The sequence below is a fragment of the Python bivittatus genome, unplaced genomic scaffold (assembly GCF_059951505.1).
Source record: "Python bivittatus isolate LINGU-HERP-01145 unplaced genomic scaffold, Pbiv_v1 ctg000020_np1212, whole genome shotgun sequence".
Taxonomy (NCBI): domain Eukaryota; kingdom Metazoa; phylum Chordata; class Lepidosauria; order Squamata; family Pythonidae; genus Python; species Python bivittatus.
The window spans coordinates 83,060,853-83,078,758 of NW_028277030.1; the positions used below are offsets into that span (position 1 = coordinate 83,060,853).

Genomic DNA, 17,906 nt, shown 5'->3' on the forward strand with positions numbered 1-17,906 from the left:
TTTTAAGTCTACTGTTTATTTTTTCTTACATGTATATTTATTGTAAATCATAATCATATATATAAACATGCATATGATAGCTTATTTCTTCATTGCCTGAAATCAGGTCTGTTTAAAAAATTCCCAGGATCAGCACAATATATAGCCTATTTTGATATTTGATTTTGGTTGCTGTGTGTGCAAAAAACATAGCTTTACAAAGTTATATTGAAAGAAAAGTTAGTAGGGCTTTTAGTGTTTTTTTACTTGATATTTGAATTGTTTTTTCTGTATTGCGGAGGATCTGATACTTTTTGACAAGGTTTGTAGGGGGTGCTTAGTTTTCTTTCTGTTCTAGTGTAGCGGAAATCACTGGTCAAAATCATAATGTGATTTTGATGGAAAGGTTGCAGCTTCATATAATGTAAGAGTTTGAAACCCCACAAGAACATTTTACAACATAAAATTATAAAGCAGAAACATTAGTAATTGCTGATCTTTAGCTTGATAAGCCAGTACTTCTAACTATTATGAATTGGCATCCAAAAGGAAATAGTTAAGAATGCATGGTCATTTTAAGTCCTACAATATGATGTGGCTGATTAGAACAGTCAACCAATGAATAGCTTAATATTTTAAAATGAAAGAAAACTAAATTAACTAAATAAGCCTAATATACCTTTATGATCATAACAGGCTGAGAGGAGGAAATAACTGGTTTGGAAATACTTATATTTGCAATTATGTAGTTAATATTTTAGATCAAAGTGGGATAGAAACTGTTCGGATTTTTGTTTATTCTAATTAGGAAAAAAATGTTCAGAGTCTTTCTACTCCTGCAGATTTCTCTCAGCTACTTAGTTGCATTGAGAAGTTCATGCATGTAGAATAGGTTACTTATTTATTAAATGCTCAAAAACAAAATGTTCATATTTGCTTACACAGACACTTTGGATTTGAGATACTATTCGAGCTAGAGCAGAGATTGATTTTTGGTGCTAAGCTGTTTCATGTTTCAACCAAAAGTAAAATAACAAAAACATATATTTCACTGCCATTTGTTACAGGGCTTCTGATCTGTTCTAATTCTGATGTTCAGAAAATATGGCTGCTGTAATGTCACTATCCACAAAACGGAAGGAGGCCTCAATGGGTTCAGGGATGTAGCCAAAACAGCACATTCCATGTAGCAAGAGAAACCTCACCAAGTTCAGAGCAATCTCAGAGGTTGCAATATTTTATAAAAATCATTATAGGAGAACTTTAATCAAGAAATTTCTAAAACAGTTCAAGGAGGAATGAGCATGCTCATTCGCCAAGGAATAGAATATTCTCTGTGTATATTTGAAAAATCATTTGAGAGGGAATGGGTATTGTGAAGGAAACAATAAATAAAGATAAACATTTCAACATTTTTTGTAGGTTCATTTTCTTTCTAAACTTGCCTGAGTGTTTCTAACATTAAATATTACTTGTACTGCTGTACTTAGATTTCCTTACATTGGGAGCTTAGTTGACTCTTAACCGCTGAGGCAATACAGTAACTGTCAGAGTAGTGTCATCAGTGTAGCACAGGTTATTGATGTTTCTTCCTCCAATTTTAAGTCCATGCCCATCTTCTCCAAATCCAGCTTCCTCAATATATATTTAGCATATAGATTGAATAAATAAGGAGAGTATACAGCTTTGTTTCACTCCTTTGCTGACCTGGAGCCAATTTACTATTTTTTTTTTATCATCTTCCATCTAGACTGTGGCTTCCTGTCCTGTGCATGAGGGCAATAAGATATCCATAGCTTGACATGGTCATCACAATCAAAGGCCTTTCTATAGTCAGTGAAGCACATACTCACTTCTTTTTAGTATTCTTTGTCTTCTCAGTTATCCACCATGCATCAGAAATAATCCTTTACTAAAACCAGCCTGAACTTCTGGCAGCTCCTTTTCCATGTAGGGCTCTAATCTGCATTGAATGACCCTAAGTATTATTTTGCTAGCATGTGAAATTAAGGATATTGTGAGATACTTGCACATTATTAAGTTTCCCTTCTGTAGTATTGGTAAGTAGACTGATTTCTGATTTGCTTGCCCTTGTGTTGTTCACCAGATTTGGGGGCATAGTTTGGTTAGAAACTACTGATTCTTCTGTTGCTTACCATATTTTGGTACAGTAGATATTGCATCAATTCCTGTAGCCTTCTGATTAGGATATTGACATCCTTACTGTACAGAATTTCGGTACACACCTTATATCTTTGATCTTTGAATCAGTTACTGTCTGTCCATTCCTTTAGCATACAAATTGGAGGTTGGAACCACCTTTTGAATTTAGAGATCTTTTGGAAAACTTTCCCTTTTCCATGTTTGTTTCACTCTTCAGTGTCTTTACAGATATTGTTCTAATAGAGTAACAGAACCATGAGTTCTAGACTTCTGTTAGGCATGAAAACTTGGCTGGGTGACTTTGGGCCAGTCACTCTCTCACAGCCCAACCAAACTCACAGGGGTGTTGTGGGAAAATAGGTAAGAGCATTATGTATGCCACCTTGTACAAATAAAGATGTGAAATGATGATGATGTTGCTGGTCTCTCCTAACAGTTCTGATTTTTTTTGTGAAGTTCTTTCTTAAATTCTTTGTCTTTTTTGGGCTTTGGCTTTTCTTCCCTTGGAAATTTCTGCCTTTCCACCTGACATCCAGTTTGTTTTCTTCTGTTTCTTGGTCTTTGGCAATCTCTTTTCACATTGATCCTTAATTTCTTAGAGTTCACTTCCCAGTTCATCTAGATCCCTAACCATTTGGTTTAGGACTTCAAAACGATTCCTGATGTTCTCCTTGAAAACGTAGGTATCAGTAGAGGCGAATATGTGTAGCTCAGGGTTGAACTGTGGAGTCCTTGGGGTTCAGAGGACCCCAAGGACTCCACAAACATAGGTATATCTACCATCAAGATCAGATCACAGAAACTGGTTGACTGTGTTCTACCACTTTAGCTTGACTTGGAACTTGCACATGAGGAACTCATGCCATGGCTGAGCTGGCAAAGACATGGTGAGCTCAACCCTGGCCATGTCTTTGGTGTTATACCTGAGGTCTTCTATCTCCTTTTACCAGTAATGTAGTCAATTTGATTTCTGTGTGCGCTATCTGGTATTGTACATGTAGATAGGTGTTACTTTGCTTGTTTGAAGACTGTTAGCAATGAAGAAATAATTGGATTTGAAGAAACTGATAAGTCATTCTCCTGCTTTATTTCTTTTTCTAGGCTATACAGTTTAATTATGGTTTCCTCCTTACTATTTCCAATTTTGGCATTCAGGTTTCAAACCACACACAGCACATCTTGCTTGCATGTTCTATTGATTTCAGATTGAACTTGAAACATGAAACTTGTCAACCTCCTCTTTTCCTGCATCAGTTTCTGCATCATATTACAGGGTTGTTCATTCAATGATATTCAGTCATTGGCTACATATACCCAAATGCAGTCTTTGCTATGTCCTTCCTGATTATGAAAGAAATAATACTTTGTTTTTCATATCATGAGTAGTAAACAGTTTGTTGTTCTGACTGAAAATGTTCAATTCAGTGATGCTTAAGATATCAGTGCTTCATCAATTCATTTAATCTTTCACTGTGTTGAGCTTTTCCTTCTTACATTCCTTATTCTCATTGTAATTCTGTCTTTGCAGTTTTGGATTTTCTTTGCCTGCATAGTAGCACCAGCAACTAGACATCCCAAAAGCTTTAATCTAATCACATCGTAAACACCATCAGTATTTTGAAAGATCCTCAGCTCTTCATCAATAGTATGTTGAGTGTCATCCGACCTCAGGGGCCCGTCATCCAGTACTTATATCAGCAATCATTTTGTCTTATCTGCCCATATGGTTTTCTTGGTAAAATACAGGAATGGATTATCATTGCTTTCTCCCATGCAGTATGAAATGAGGCTTTTGCAATCGTCACTAAAGCAATAATCTGCCTCCAGAATCTTCCTATATCACTGTGCTGCCCAGTATAAACGCCTGCTTTAACTTTCATGCTTTTGGTGACCCTGCTGGGAGTATATACTGTTGGCATACATTCCTGGTGTTCTTTGGTCATCCCTCTGGGGAACAACCTCTCACCCCCACCACGATGAGGCACCATAGCAGGACTGAGGGAGGGAGGTATTTCTCATAATGAATATTAAAGAAAAACATTTGTGTCTTTCCATTAGGCAAATCAGATTGAACATTCTCCTGAGATCTGATATGATAAAAATGCCTTGTACAGTTGTTCCAAGAATTCAAAAATGAGGGGGAAAGGGTAACAATATGCTATAGATACTGTACAGAGTTCAGAAACCAGTAGTCAGCTTACATGGAGGTAGCTATAATTCTTATCAAAAACAGTAAGAGAACTTGCGGGGGAGGAGGACTAGTGGATGAAGGTTTTGTGCAGGTTTTCATCAGTAAAGTCCTTTAGGTAGACCAGTTCTGTCTGACTTTGGGCAGTGGCATTTTGCAGGAATCTGAGCTCCAGGAATGAGATTGATTTTACAATCACAGAATCAATGGCAGGCAGGATCTTTAGTCCCATCTTTCCAAAATACCAGCATTTTCTGCATATTTGACAGGTAAAGTAGCAAGTTGCTTCTGCTGCATGGTGGTGAGTGGGAAGGGGGTTGAGGCTTTGTAGGCTCTGTGCTTTACAAGCCTAAGAATCAAAGCCTTATCCTGATCACACTAAATATGAGGATTGTAAGCCTGAAACCAGTTCATTCCCAAGGCTATTGGAAAATGCAAAGGCAAGATTGTATAAAAACTCAGAGACTCTTTATGGTGAGCAAGAGAGATTCAGTGCATTCAGAGATGGGTCCTAATTGGTGGCCATCAGTACTTTCAACTCAAAAAAATTTTTTTTTTAAATATATGCTTGTGTGTTCAGTTGCTAATTACTTTGCTGATTAAATACAGTGTTCCCTAGAGATAACAGTTAAATTAATAAATTATTATTTTAGATTTTTAATTTTGTTAATAATAACACACAGTATATATTTTTCCTTCTACAGAAATTAGCAGAGTACGGAAAGACATGTATAATGACACATTAAATGGTAGCACGGAGAAGAGAAGTGCGGAGTTACCTGATGCTGTGGGACCTATTGTACAGCTACAAGAGAAACTATATGTGCCTGTAAAAGAATATCCAGATGTAAGTATCTACTGTTCAACTAATTCTTCTAGTTCATGTGATACCTCTGTAGTGCACTTTCTCATGTGACCTCTGTGGTACAAGGTTTGTGGATCCCAGAATGCTGTTGAGAGGTAAGCCTGATACCTAGAACAGATTTGTATTTTGCTATTTTATGACTTTATAATAAATGTGATGTTGCTGTTTTTTAAAGTGCTAAAGTTTGCATACATTTTACAACTATCCACAATCCTGCAGTGTTATCTACAATGTGATCTGAACTTCTTATAAGTTCTGTTAGTAGATAAAGAGATTCTGATTAAACAAGCAGCCACAGTGTACTATGTCTCGGTGATGGGCTTTCGGGCTGAATGGCCATGGTCTAGTTTCCTTTTGTTCTAATGTTTCGCCAGCAGCTGTGGCTGGCATCTTCAGAAGCAGAATAAGCTGCTTTGTGGCATAACTCTCAGCAGCTCACAGGCAAGTGAAATGGGCTGACTGGGCTCTTGAATTTGAATTTGGCAAGCTGATCTCTGATTGATCCATTTTATGGGAGTCCAAGAAGGCTACTTCCTGCTTGGTTTCTCGTCTGATTGGCCCATTTTGAAGAAGTTTGAAGACCAATGAAAATATAATTTCTTCTACTTTAGCTGTTCTGCTGTAGATACTATATAGAAAATGTCTAGAAGTTGATCCAATCTTACCAATACCTGTATGCATTGTCTGGGATAGGAGAGTGTATGCATACTAATTTTTCTAATATACTCTTTCTATTTGCTGATAAAGGAGAAGAGAGTACTGTTACATTTTGTGGTGGGTGGATATATCCTCATTAGTTCATTGGATTGAGCTTTTGGTAATTTGTTTATAAAAACATTTTATTCCATGTAAATATATCTTTACTCACTTTAATAAAAGAAAATTTATATTATACTGCTGGATGTGCAATTGAAAATTTTATGGAAAAAATACATCCTGAAAAATATATTAGTAAAAGTCTGTTAGTATTAAATAGAAATTTTTGCTGCTATTTACTTCAGTTCCTATTTGCTCATGCTAATGATTAGAAACCATGTTTTAGACAAAATCCTTTCATAGCAGCCCCATAGATTAAGCATTCTCAGTCATACTTTGTGGAGGGTGTGGGCTGATTGTGTGTGTGTGTTTTTAAGTGTGCACATTAAGAAATCTTCTCTTTATTTTGCTCATACTTATGTGTGAATAGTGCAAGTTTTATTAAGGATTCAGTATGTTTTTGCTCTTAGTATATAGATCTAGCTTTATTTGACTAGTCCTTTTTCTGAACATTTAGGAACAAAATAGATGACATCTTTAAAGATGAAAATATTAATTTTCTTTCTACTCCTAAGACTTTACCAGTTAAATATGTCAGTATCGTTGACTCTGGCATTGTGTTTATGAGCACCAGCTTTATTTGTGACCAAAAGTCCACAAAATGTAGCTATATATAGTAACATTCCAAGAAGCATTTATTTTATGCCAGATTCAAATATTCCTCCAGCTTGAGGTTCCTAAGCTTTTAAGATAACGCTTGACTGTATAACTTACATTTCAAACTTTACCACAGCATTTTGTTGTTATGGTCATTACTTTGTCTACTATGATGCTTGGTTTGGAATAATATTTCTAGACCATCATGAGGCTTTATCTCCAGAAACCTACCAAAATACTTGATTCTCCAAGTTCCAAGTTTGTTGCACATTTATTGTAATAAAATGACACACTCAGATTTATAAATAAAGCAAATCCTGCTAGGAAAGCCTAACATTCAAAGAAGCTTTTAAAAGAAAAAAATGCGTATCTAACTATGTTGATCTTCTGTTGATTCTATTTGTGGTTGGATTGGTGTTGCCTTAATATACTTGCATGGCAAATCCAAGTTAGTGGTGCATAAGTAAAGTTTGAATCCTTGCTATCGCAATCTGAAGTTCCTTTGGGGCTTGCACTTGATTCTCTTTGTAAGTTACTTAGTTCCTGTATGCTTTATCTTTTGTATTTCATAAGTCTTAATTCACTAGGGAGCACTAGCAAGGCACATTTTCCTAGGAGTATCCATTTATATCTCAAACCATCTATAGGAAATAGATTGCATAATTATAGCACTTTGGCTGTAGCAGATACAGTTCAACCACTTATTCCTATTTATCCCTGTAGATTTTCTTGTATAGGTTCAAGGTATCACATAGTGACAATTTGAATCCTGTGGCCTGGTTTGGGTAGACATCAAAAAAGACATTCTTTGCTTGTTGATTTCAAGATGTAGCTCCCTGTGTGTGCTATGCAGTATTTCTTATGTGTTGGATGGTATCTCTGTTTTCCATTGTCATTTTTGAGCAATCAGTCTTGTCTCCCATTTCAAAAACATTTCAAGGGATTGTATAGGCTCTCTACTCAGATCCAATATACCTAGTACATATCTGTATGTATTAAAATAAATTTTTTTCCTGTCCAAATTTTCCCTTGAAAAAAAGTTCAGCTTAATCAAGACCAATTTTTATTGACATTTTATTCTGTGTGTCTCAATAATGTTGAGAAGGGCTTATCATTTTACAATGGAGATGGATCATTGCCTTCAGAAACTCTTAGGTTTCAGACTTGATTCCCATCTGTTATGATGGTGATCTTCAAATACAGTGGAACCTCGAGTTACGAATTTAATCCGTTCTGTGGCTCTGGTTGCAACTCAAATTGGTCGCAACACGAGGCAAATTTTCCCATAAGGTTCAATGTAATTACCGTTAATCCGTTCCAGTGTCCGCGGACCACGCGTCGGGCGGAAAAACGGCCGCGGACCACGCGGCAGGGTGGAAAAACGGCCGCAGACCATATGGAACGGGCGGGAAAATGACCGCGGACCACGTGGAAAGGGTGGAAAAATGGCCGCGGACCACGTGGAACGGGCGGAAAATGGCCGCGGACCACGTGGCATGGGTGGAAAAATGGCCACGGACCACGTGGAACGGGGGAAATGGCCGCAGACCACGTGGAACAGGCGGAAAATGGCCGCAGATCCGGTTCGTAAGTCGAGGCAAGTTCGCAAGTTGAGGTAAATTTTTGGGGCCGGAGCTGATCGTATCTTGAAAAATTTGTAAGTAGGGGCATTCGTAACTAGAGGCACCACTGTACTCCTTGTCTCATTGCAGTGCATCTCAATAGTCAGTTTCACCCCCAAATTGTACGAGAGTCTATATATGTACTCTTTTCATTAGAGTCTGTATATACTCTTTTCATTCTATTCTATGTTCATTTAGACATTTCTATATGAAGTTCTATATGAAGGCCTGGCGTGATATGGTTCATGGGGTGACGAAGAGTCTGACACGACTTAACGACTGAACAACAACAACAACATATGAAGTTCATGCCAGATACATACAGGGAGATGCTTCATGAATTCTGCTGACATTTGTAAAACATTTGGTCAGAGATATTGCCAAAAGAATAAGCAGCATTTCTCTTGTTTTCTGAGACTGCTGGGAATTGTAGTTTAGCGGCATTTGGAGGAGTACATTCTACATATTTTGCCTTGGGTCCTTGAGTATAGGCAAAGTTGATGCAATTTTAGGAAAAGGCATTTCCTTAAACAACTTTTTGTGATCATGTGCTATACAGTGTAGGTATATAAATTCCTAGTCTTTAGTTTAACTTTTTGCTCAGATAACTGTAACTGGTTTTTAAAGTCATATTTTTGCAAGATATCATTCACATTCCCTGTTACCAGCCTATTGTGGACAGCAGTGCAGACAAAAAATACTGACCTGCCCTTACCTTAAATAGTGAGTTAAAATTCATTCTTCATTTTCAAAGGTCTAATAGTTTTTGACATATTGCTGCCTCTATACTTTCAGACATGCTAGACCATTTGAAGAGGGTTCAACTCACATACTCTGCAGTAGTCCTCCAACATTCCATGTTGTGCCTGCCTTGTAGAATTGGCACCATGTTCTTTCTATATCTTTCAGCTTTTGTATTTTTTACAATTTTTCTAAAAAAAAAAAGCCTAGGATTTTTTTTCCTATTCTTTTCTTTTTCTTCTGCCATTACCACACTCTATAGATGGTACATAGGCATTTCTGTCACTGTGTACCTGTCCTCCTCCTATGTAATTATTAATCACAAAATATGGGCAAAATTCATTTTACTCTTTAAATTACCAGAAAGCTTAGGCAAAATCAGCATGCTTTGAGTCTGATCTGGTACAGGAAGAAAAGTTTAAATTTGCCCAAATCTTTTAAATATATTGTTGTGGTTGTTCTAATGCTTCAAGTCTGCTCTTTCGTTCTGTGTTTTATTTTTGTCTGAATGTATATTAAGGTCATGGTAATTGTATGATAGTATACATTCTAAAAATAATAGCTTAGTGGTATTACTGTGAAATAGTTGGCTATATGCATGTGACTTCATGCACATATTTATGCATATTTGCAGTAAAGCTGAAACTTTACATTGGTAGGTAGAGTCTAAAAACTTGGAAAACTACTGCTGTAAGTCCATTATGCGTTGTGTTCTCAAAAGTCTATAAATGGTCGTATGAATAAATAAGGCTTGGTCTGGAGTAACCATCGCAGTTTATGTGAAAATGCATAGAACAGCTGAATTTTATATCTATGTTTAATCATGGGAATTCTTGACTGTTTCCTTGGGTAACATCTAGTCTAGGTAGCCATGTAAATTTTCTAGAGTCATCCATAGGAATCTGTTACAAGTCATAGTGATGTCAAAATGATTAAATGAATATGTGCATCATATCATCCCACAAATAATACAGTTACATATTCGTATTATAATGCCTGACACAAGTATATAAGTTGCATCATTTGAGTAATGACATGACACATGTTTTGACATATCCTTTTACTATCCAGTAACCTCAGTTCCTGAAATTGCAAGGTTTCTGTCTTGTTTTACCAAATTTACAAGGCTTCTTTGGCTATCTCAATTGCTTACTGTATATTAAAAACCTAAACACAAACATATTGGTAAAACAGAGTGGAAAGTTACCTAATTATGTAATTTTGAAGAGCAAGTTTATTTGCTGATGTAAGCATTGGAGACACTTGAGAGAAATTAGGCTGTGTAATTTCCTTTTAGCATATAGCTGAATTAAAAATTGCTACGACCCAAGAAGTGCAGGAAGTTGTTCCTTTTCATTATACTATATTTATATATTGAATATGTTCAAGTATTTTGTTTTAGACAAAGTGGAGTATACTAAGGACTGGTTTTGATACCACAGCTGATTTGTAGGGCTCTCTGTAGGTTAATATATGTTCCTCTCCCTTTGTAATCTGCAGCTTCTTTCCTTTGCTTCTGGTAACTACCAGAAGTTTTATTTAATTCAGAAGACATGTAGGTGATGAAATGATGTAAATATTACTGTTGGTCAAATGATTATAATAAAATAATTCTAATTCTGCAACTGTATAAACAGAACTGTGATTCTGAAATAGCAGTGAAAATGTGGTAAGAATAATGACATATTTGTCTCCTCAGGATGAAAATCATCAATACATAGATGCAAATACATTCTTTCTTGAGAATGTTATAAGCTATAGATGGGAATAAAATGTGTAAAAGCCTTACTTGATGGTTAATAGTATGAATATGTTTGTAATGATTTTGGTCTTAAAACACTTTAAGTATTTGGATATAAGATCTACGTATGCAGATCTTTCTGAATTCCGTAGGGATAAAGACAACCCAATTAACAAGACTTTTAAAAACTAGTTAGAAGCAAATAAAGCACCAATAAATGTATTTGACTGGAATGCATGTCTTCTAAATTTCTGCTTTATGATTGCATGTTGTCTTGTCAGTGAAATGGCAGTATCAGCTTAGTAAAGAATGTCAGCAGAAGGCAGAAAAAAGGATAGTTTGTCAGTGAGGAAGGGCAATAAATGCGATCAGAGCTAAATATATGCTTGTCAGATTCTAGCAGCTGGCTTAAGCCTTGCTGTTTGTTGTTCAAATACATTGGCCTTAAAAAGGAAGCGAATGTATTGTTGCCCGCAGTGAAGAAGGAAACAGCTGGTAGGATTTATCACTCCACTTAATTGACAGAGAAGGTCAGACTTAAAAAAAAAGAGAGAGAGAGAGACATGAGTCTCATGTTCATTGTGTAACAAATTAAAGTGGTACAACTGTAAATAGTAAATATATTTGCTCGCATTCTACAAACAGAAAGATGCATTCTCTATAAAATACTTATTCATATTGAGGGATTTGATTTATGAGTGTAGGTTTCATTTCTTGAAATTACCGCAAGTAACTTCTCAGTTTTTCATATGAGAAGCAAAGAACAGTATTGTGTTGAAATAAGTTTAGCCAAGTAATTATGGGACTATTCCTAAAAGAGAAAATGCTTTAAAATTGGGGATAAGATTCAAACAAATGGGCATTTGTGCCATTTGTTCTTTTCATTTGTGGGTTTGTAGATATATTATTAACTACAGTATCTTCTTAGACATCACACTTCATTGACTCAGTGACTTGATATGTATGTTATGCTATGGAAATGATCTAGGGTATCATTCTGTCCCCTATACAAGGATAGCGAGGTCATAGGCCACGTGTAGTGACCTAGTATCACTTTCAGCCCCTAGAGTGGACAAGGCCAAAGTTTTCAGCCTGATTTGAGGGGCTTTAGGAGGAATATTGTCATCTAAAGCCTTTCAAAGACTTAAGGGCACTGATTTCAGCTGTTTAAAAAAGAGTCCCTCATTGATCAGTTTTCTTTTGGGTTGTATAAGGGAAAAAACCCCATCCCTTATGTCACCCTAAAATGACTCCCCCATAATGAGACATGATTAATCTGAGGATCATAATGCCCCTGGCTATAATCTTGGAAGCCATTTTTTTAAGCAAGGGAAACATGTTGAACATTGTTTCTCTAATCCTTAATAATAGCTTCACTCTAAATTACACGAGTGGGAGGGAGGAGTGGAGTTAGAATGGAATAGGCAACAGCATTCAGAGCACCTGCTGAATTGCCTCTCCCATAGGGATGTATTGGGGTGATTTTTCTTGTTTGCTCTGGTGGGATTTGGCACATTTTAAAACTTCGTATTTGTTGGCTTCTGCCTCACACTAAGTTTGGTCCTGTTCTATTCATTTTTTTTTAAGTTATCCTTTGGACGGTTGTGCAGACCATGTCGCCCTTCCTTCCTTCCATGACCACCTATCTCATATAATGACTCTAAGCAGCTCACAGCAATCCATAAAAACATGGTTAAAAACAAAACTACCCTCCCCACCAGACCAAACATCCTCACAGCTCAAACCCCATTCTAGCCCAGTGCTTGGGTCTTCACAGCCCTCCAGAAGACTAAAAGGGTAGGAGTCCCTCTGATCTCGGGTGGGAGGCTATTCCAAAGGACTAGGCAACCACTAAGAAGGCACATCTCTGAGGTCCCATCAGGTGGCAACATTTAAGGGAGGGGACCTGCAGCGTGTCAACCCTATCTAACCTGATGGGCAGATACCATCAGGGAGAGGCAGTCCCGCAAGTAACCTGGCCCTGTGCCATATAGGTCTGTAAAGGTGATAGCTAGCAATTTGAATTGTACCCAGAAAACATCTGGGAGCCAGTGCAGCTCATGTAGCAGTGGCGTTACTTGGGTGAACCGTGGGGCACCCAAGACTGCATGCCATTGCATTCTGGACAAGTTGCAGCTTCCATATGGTCTTCAAGGGCAGCCCCATGTAGAACACATTGCAGTAATTCAGATGGGGGTGACTAAGGCATGGGTACTGTGAGCAAGGCCTCCTTGTCCAGTAATGGGTGCAGTTGGCACACAAGATGGATTTGTGTAAAGGCCCCTCTGGCCATGACTGCTACCTGCTCTTCCAGCAGAAGTTGTGAGTCCACAAGTACCCCCAAATTGTCTTTGACTTAGACCCCCAGGTCTTGAGTCCCTTCACATAATTTTTCCAAACTTTCCATTGGGTTAGAAAGAATAACAAGGTAGGGAAACCATTTATGGCTTCTGCAATTCTTTTCAGTCCCTTAATAGTCACCCCAGTTTGAGACACATGACCAGGAGGTGTTGTTATAAGCTGCTGCCTAGCTGTTTCTCCAGCAGGGAAGGGTTTTTTCCCCCTGATTTTTTTTCTCCTGCAGGTCTAACCCAGATCCATCTGATTTTCAAATTAATTTTTCTTTTGTTGGCTTCTCGACCATGACAACTTTGGTCTTGGTTGTGGTTTATTTTCAGAAAGCTATCCTGCAGATAGAGAGTCCCAAGCTTCTTAACATGATTTCTTTCCAACATTTCTTTGGACTGGTATAACAAAATCTGGTATGATGTTTGGGTCAGTAGGAGGTTGGATTCTATGTTAAAAACCCCTGATTTCTACTTTCAGAGATAAATTATGTAAGGTTATAAGATGAAGTAGGGTTTTAAGAATAGTTTTTATTAAATACAGTGTGATAGGCAATGTAACAAATATTTGAATGTATTTTCTTATATAATGTAATGATGAATCCAGAGATAAAGACAAATATACTTAGTGTGAAAATTGATTATTTTAATCCCAATTTTCCACTAGATAGTCTTTTATGTATTCATTTATTAGTAAACATACAGCTGTCCATCTACCAGAAGGAACACGGATTATTTAAAACAATAATCAGTGTTGAGGACCTCATAAAACTCACATTCATCAATCAACCACTCCATGCCAGATCCATCAACATTCTGGTCCCAGTACTGCTTTCCTGAAGGCCAAAAGGATTGAAGCGATACATATCTCCAGGAGGCTGTTCCATATGGCAGGCACTGTGACAGAGAGAGCATGCTTCTGAGGCCTACCAGGTCACATTTTTCACCAAGGGGACCCAGAGTACACCCACGCTGCTAGATCTATTAGGACAGGCAGAAACCATCAGGGATAGACAGTCCCACATAGCTCATGCTATGTAAGGCTTTAAAAGTGATAACCAGCACCTTAAAATGCACCTGGAAACCTACTGGGAGCCAGTGCAGTTAACACAGCAATGGTGTTACATGGGCGTACCTCAGTGCACCAACTACAGCCCATGCCTCTGAATTCTGAACCAGCTGCAGCTTCTGAACACTTTTCAAGGGCAGCCTCATATAGAGCGCATTGCAATAGTTCAACTGGGAGGTGACTAAGGCATGAGTAATTCTGAGCAGTGCCCTCCAGTCTAGGAAAGGGTTTAATTGGTGTACAAGATTTGTTTGCGTAAAGACTCTCTTGCCACAAGTTCAGGAGAATCATCAGATTGTGAGCCAGCTGTGACTGGGGTGTGTCACCCAAGCCAAAGTTAAAGATGGCAAATCACTAGATACAGGAGACCCTAAAACCCACAACTACTTGGTTTTGTCAGGGTTGACAGGAAGCCATTTCCTCCCCATCCAGGCCCATACAGCTTTTATTAGATTAACATATCACTTTTTCTTCAGGAGCTCAAGTTGGCTTACATGACAAATTCTATTTTATCTCCACAATAAATCTGTAAAGTAGACTAGTGTACCCAAAAGTCAGCTTGTGAGTTTCCATGGCTGAGGAAAGACTTTAACTTCAATCTTCCCAGTTTTAGTCCAACATCTCAACATACTAACTCTACAAGTGGATTCAGTTCAGTGGACTTAATTATGTCCCACTAATTGCAGTATTAAACTTGTGTTTAAATAGGGGAGTGTATGAAATGGGAAACATATTGCTTTGAGTTAGAGAAAAAATAGTCCCACTATTTCCTGGTTATCTCCTGATGAGAGAAAGTTTAAAATGGCTCAAGATTCTACATTTAATATGATAGAATATGAAGTGTTTTTAGTTTTTCAACTAAAGGAGACAATAAAAACTGAGAACAAGCATGTTGCTCTCTCATTTTTCATTTTAGGGCCCAAGAATAGGTAGAATGATAATCTATGCTGATTGTTACCTGCCACCCAACCCACAAAAATATTGGCCATTGGAAAAAAATCCACATGTAATAATACTGATCTGAGAATGGAACAAAACAATCACATTTTGTCTTGAATTCAAAAGAATGTTTCAGAATGCTCCATTCATTCATTCTGCCAAACTCAGAAAACAACTCCCTGGTGGTTTAACTTCATAATATAGGTATAATATCTAAAAGTCAATAAGCGCATAAATCTGCCATTGTACAATAGTGATGATCATGCACTTCCCAAGGGTTCTACAGAATAGGTCTTCAGCAGTTTCCAGATAACCAGTAATGATGGCACCAGCCTAATCTCTAGAGGAAGGTTGTTCCATAATGTGTGTGTGGTGGGGTTGGGGTTGGGGGAGGCTGCAATCAAAAACATTGCTTGTAAGTTGTGGCCACCTTCATCTCACATATCTGGGGAGCATTAAAGATGTTATTGGCAAGTTTGCACTACACAAATTAGGTGGACCATTTCTGTGTGGGGAAGGTGCTTCCATAATTATCTCTGGACCAAACCATATAGGGTTCTATAGGTCAAAACCAACCTTCCAATTGTATCCAGAAACCTATTGAAACAAGTGTAGCAACTATGAAAAAGGTATAATACAGTGGTACCTCGGGTCATGAACGCTTCTGTTCATGACCAATTCGAGTGACGAACAGCACCGTTAGCAAAATTTTGCTTCCATTCACAAATGCCGGATCGGGTGACGAACAGGATCCGTGGCCATTTTCCCTCCCGTGACACGTGGTCGTGGCTTCCTGTAGGGAGGGGGGCTGTCCCTCCAAGCAATAACCGCCTCCCCACCCGCGTTCCTGTCCTCCACGCCAGAAGTCGCGTCGAGCAAGGTTAGCGTTCTCTCTCTCAGTACTGTATTTTGTTTCATATTTTTGCGGTTTTAAAAAAAAAATACATATGATTCAGAACGGATTAACCATAATTACATTGAACCTTATGGGAAAATTTGATTCGGGATGTGACCAAAATCGGTTGGCGACCAAATTCGGAGGGGTCAGAACGGATTAACCGTATTTACATTGAGCCTTATGGGAAATTTTGATTTGGGTCGCGACCAATTTGGGTCGCGACCAGAGTCGCGGAACGAATTAAGTTCGTGAACCAAGGTACCACTGTATTACTATAGCAATTTTGATTCCTAGTATCTGGGCTGCCACATTTTGTATCAGTTGCAATTTTTGATTGGTCACCTACAGTATGTAGAGAGCATTGCAGTAATCCAAATGGGAGGTAGTAAGAGAATAAGTGCTGTGGCAAGAGCTTTGTGTTTTTTCCCCCACAACCCTATATTAAAGGAAATACTATTAAAATAAGATCAGATTAGATTTTGCTTCATATTTCTTAGAAATATTTTCTTAGATATTTTGCAATATTTGTTCTATAGCTTTCTTTATGAAAAATGCCTATAGCTATACAGTACTTAAAATAACTTTGTTTTTGCTAAAATTGTACATATTTTTGTGTTCATTATTTTATTGATTTAAGGATAGTTCCCATATACCAAGACCTTAATAATGTTCTGTTTTTGATACAATGTATAGTGCTATATTTGTTCTCTCTTTCGTTACTATTCTTGGTGATACTATAAACGTACATAGTGTTATATTTGTTCTGTCTCTCATTATTCTTGGTGACACTATAAACAGCTCAGTTAAAAAATGACAAGTTCAGGACAATTTTAAACAGGTTCTATAATCATTTTATTATCTATAATTTATTACATTTGTAGAAAGTAGTTTATTGTAATTTCTTAACAAATACCTACTACACAGTATATCACCTTTTCATTTCTTAAACATGTATTTTTGGTTGGCATTCTTTTTCTATTCAAGGAGCATGAATAGAATTAACTCCTAGTTTCCATATTTACCCTGCCAAATATGGTAAAGCAATTTTAAAAATAGGGTTGAAAAAAATTCCTGGAAAAGAGAATGGCAATCAGTTCTGTGCTGCTGTTAATAAAATTACATGGCTATGTCCATGAGATCTCCAGGTGACAAACTTGATTAAAAGGTTTTATCTACATGTAATTGTTTATAATTGCACTTTACAATGATGGTATCCTTATGGGAAGTGATGTGGATTACTTCATATTACTTATTAAATTATTAAATGGGAAACTGAGGAACAAGCATTCCAGAATAATTTGATTTCTAGGGCTATATTTGGGAACTATTGGAGGTGTCTGCCACTAACATCCACATAACGTGTCTGGGGTATTTGAGTATGGTTACCTTCCCAGGTGAAAGTCCATCCAAGCAGATGCTTGCCTCTACCGCCATCTTTTCTTCGATAGGGTGTTTTTTCCTTCCCTTGGAATTTGGATAAATCAGAATGGGAAAATCTCCTTCCTCAGGAAAAAAATTATAAATAAATGGTTCCAGTTCTCTTCTTTTAATCAGCATTGCTAGATCACATGGTTTTGAATTTATGTGGTACTTAAAACAAAATTCCTCATTGGAGCAAGAAAGGATTTTTTAAAGTTTAACAAAGGCAACCAAGCAAGGATTGAGATAATTAACTGCAACAAGTTACATAAGACTGAAATTGTGTATGAAAACATAAAAAAATTTACCTGATAAACAGTCTGACCAAATGGGAGCAGATAAGAAACTTTTCAAATTAAGCAAGCAATGCTTGAAAAAAATACAGGTAGTCCTCACTTACTGACTGCAATTGGGACAGGCAACTCTGTCGCTAAGCAACTCGGTCATTAAGTGAAACAATGCTTGTCTGCACTGGACTTATATAAGCTCCACTGCAGTTAAGTGCAAGATCATATGACCATGAC

The 17,906-nt window shown here is 37.4% G+C and overlaps 1 protein-coding gene across 7 annotated transcripts in view; it reads left to right on the forward strand.

Moving 5' to 3' along the window:
• Positions 1–17,906, forward strand: part of QKI (QKI, KH domain containing RNA binding) — a 123,434-nt gene that overhangs the window by 31,039 nt on the left and 74,489 nt on the right. For all 7 annotated transcript variants that reach the window (XR_003084838.2, XM_007429405.3, XM_007429410.3 and 4 more), the window contains exon 2: positions 5,035–5,177. Coding sequence is in view for 6 of the 7 variants with exons in the window: in XM_007429405.3 (XP_007429467.1) it covers positions 5,035–5,177 (143 nt within the window). In the remaining variant the exon portion in view is untranslated. The remainder of the gene's footprint in view (positions 1–5,034; positions 5,178–17,906) is intronic.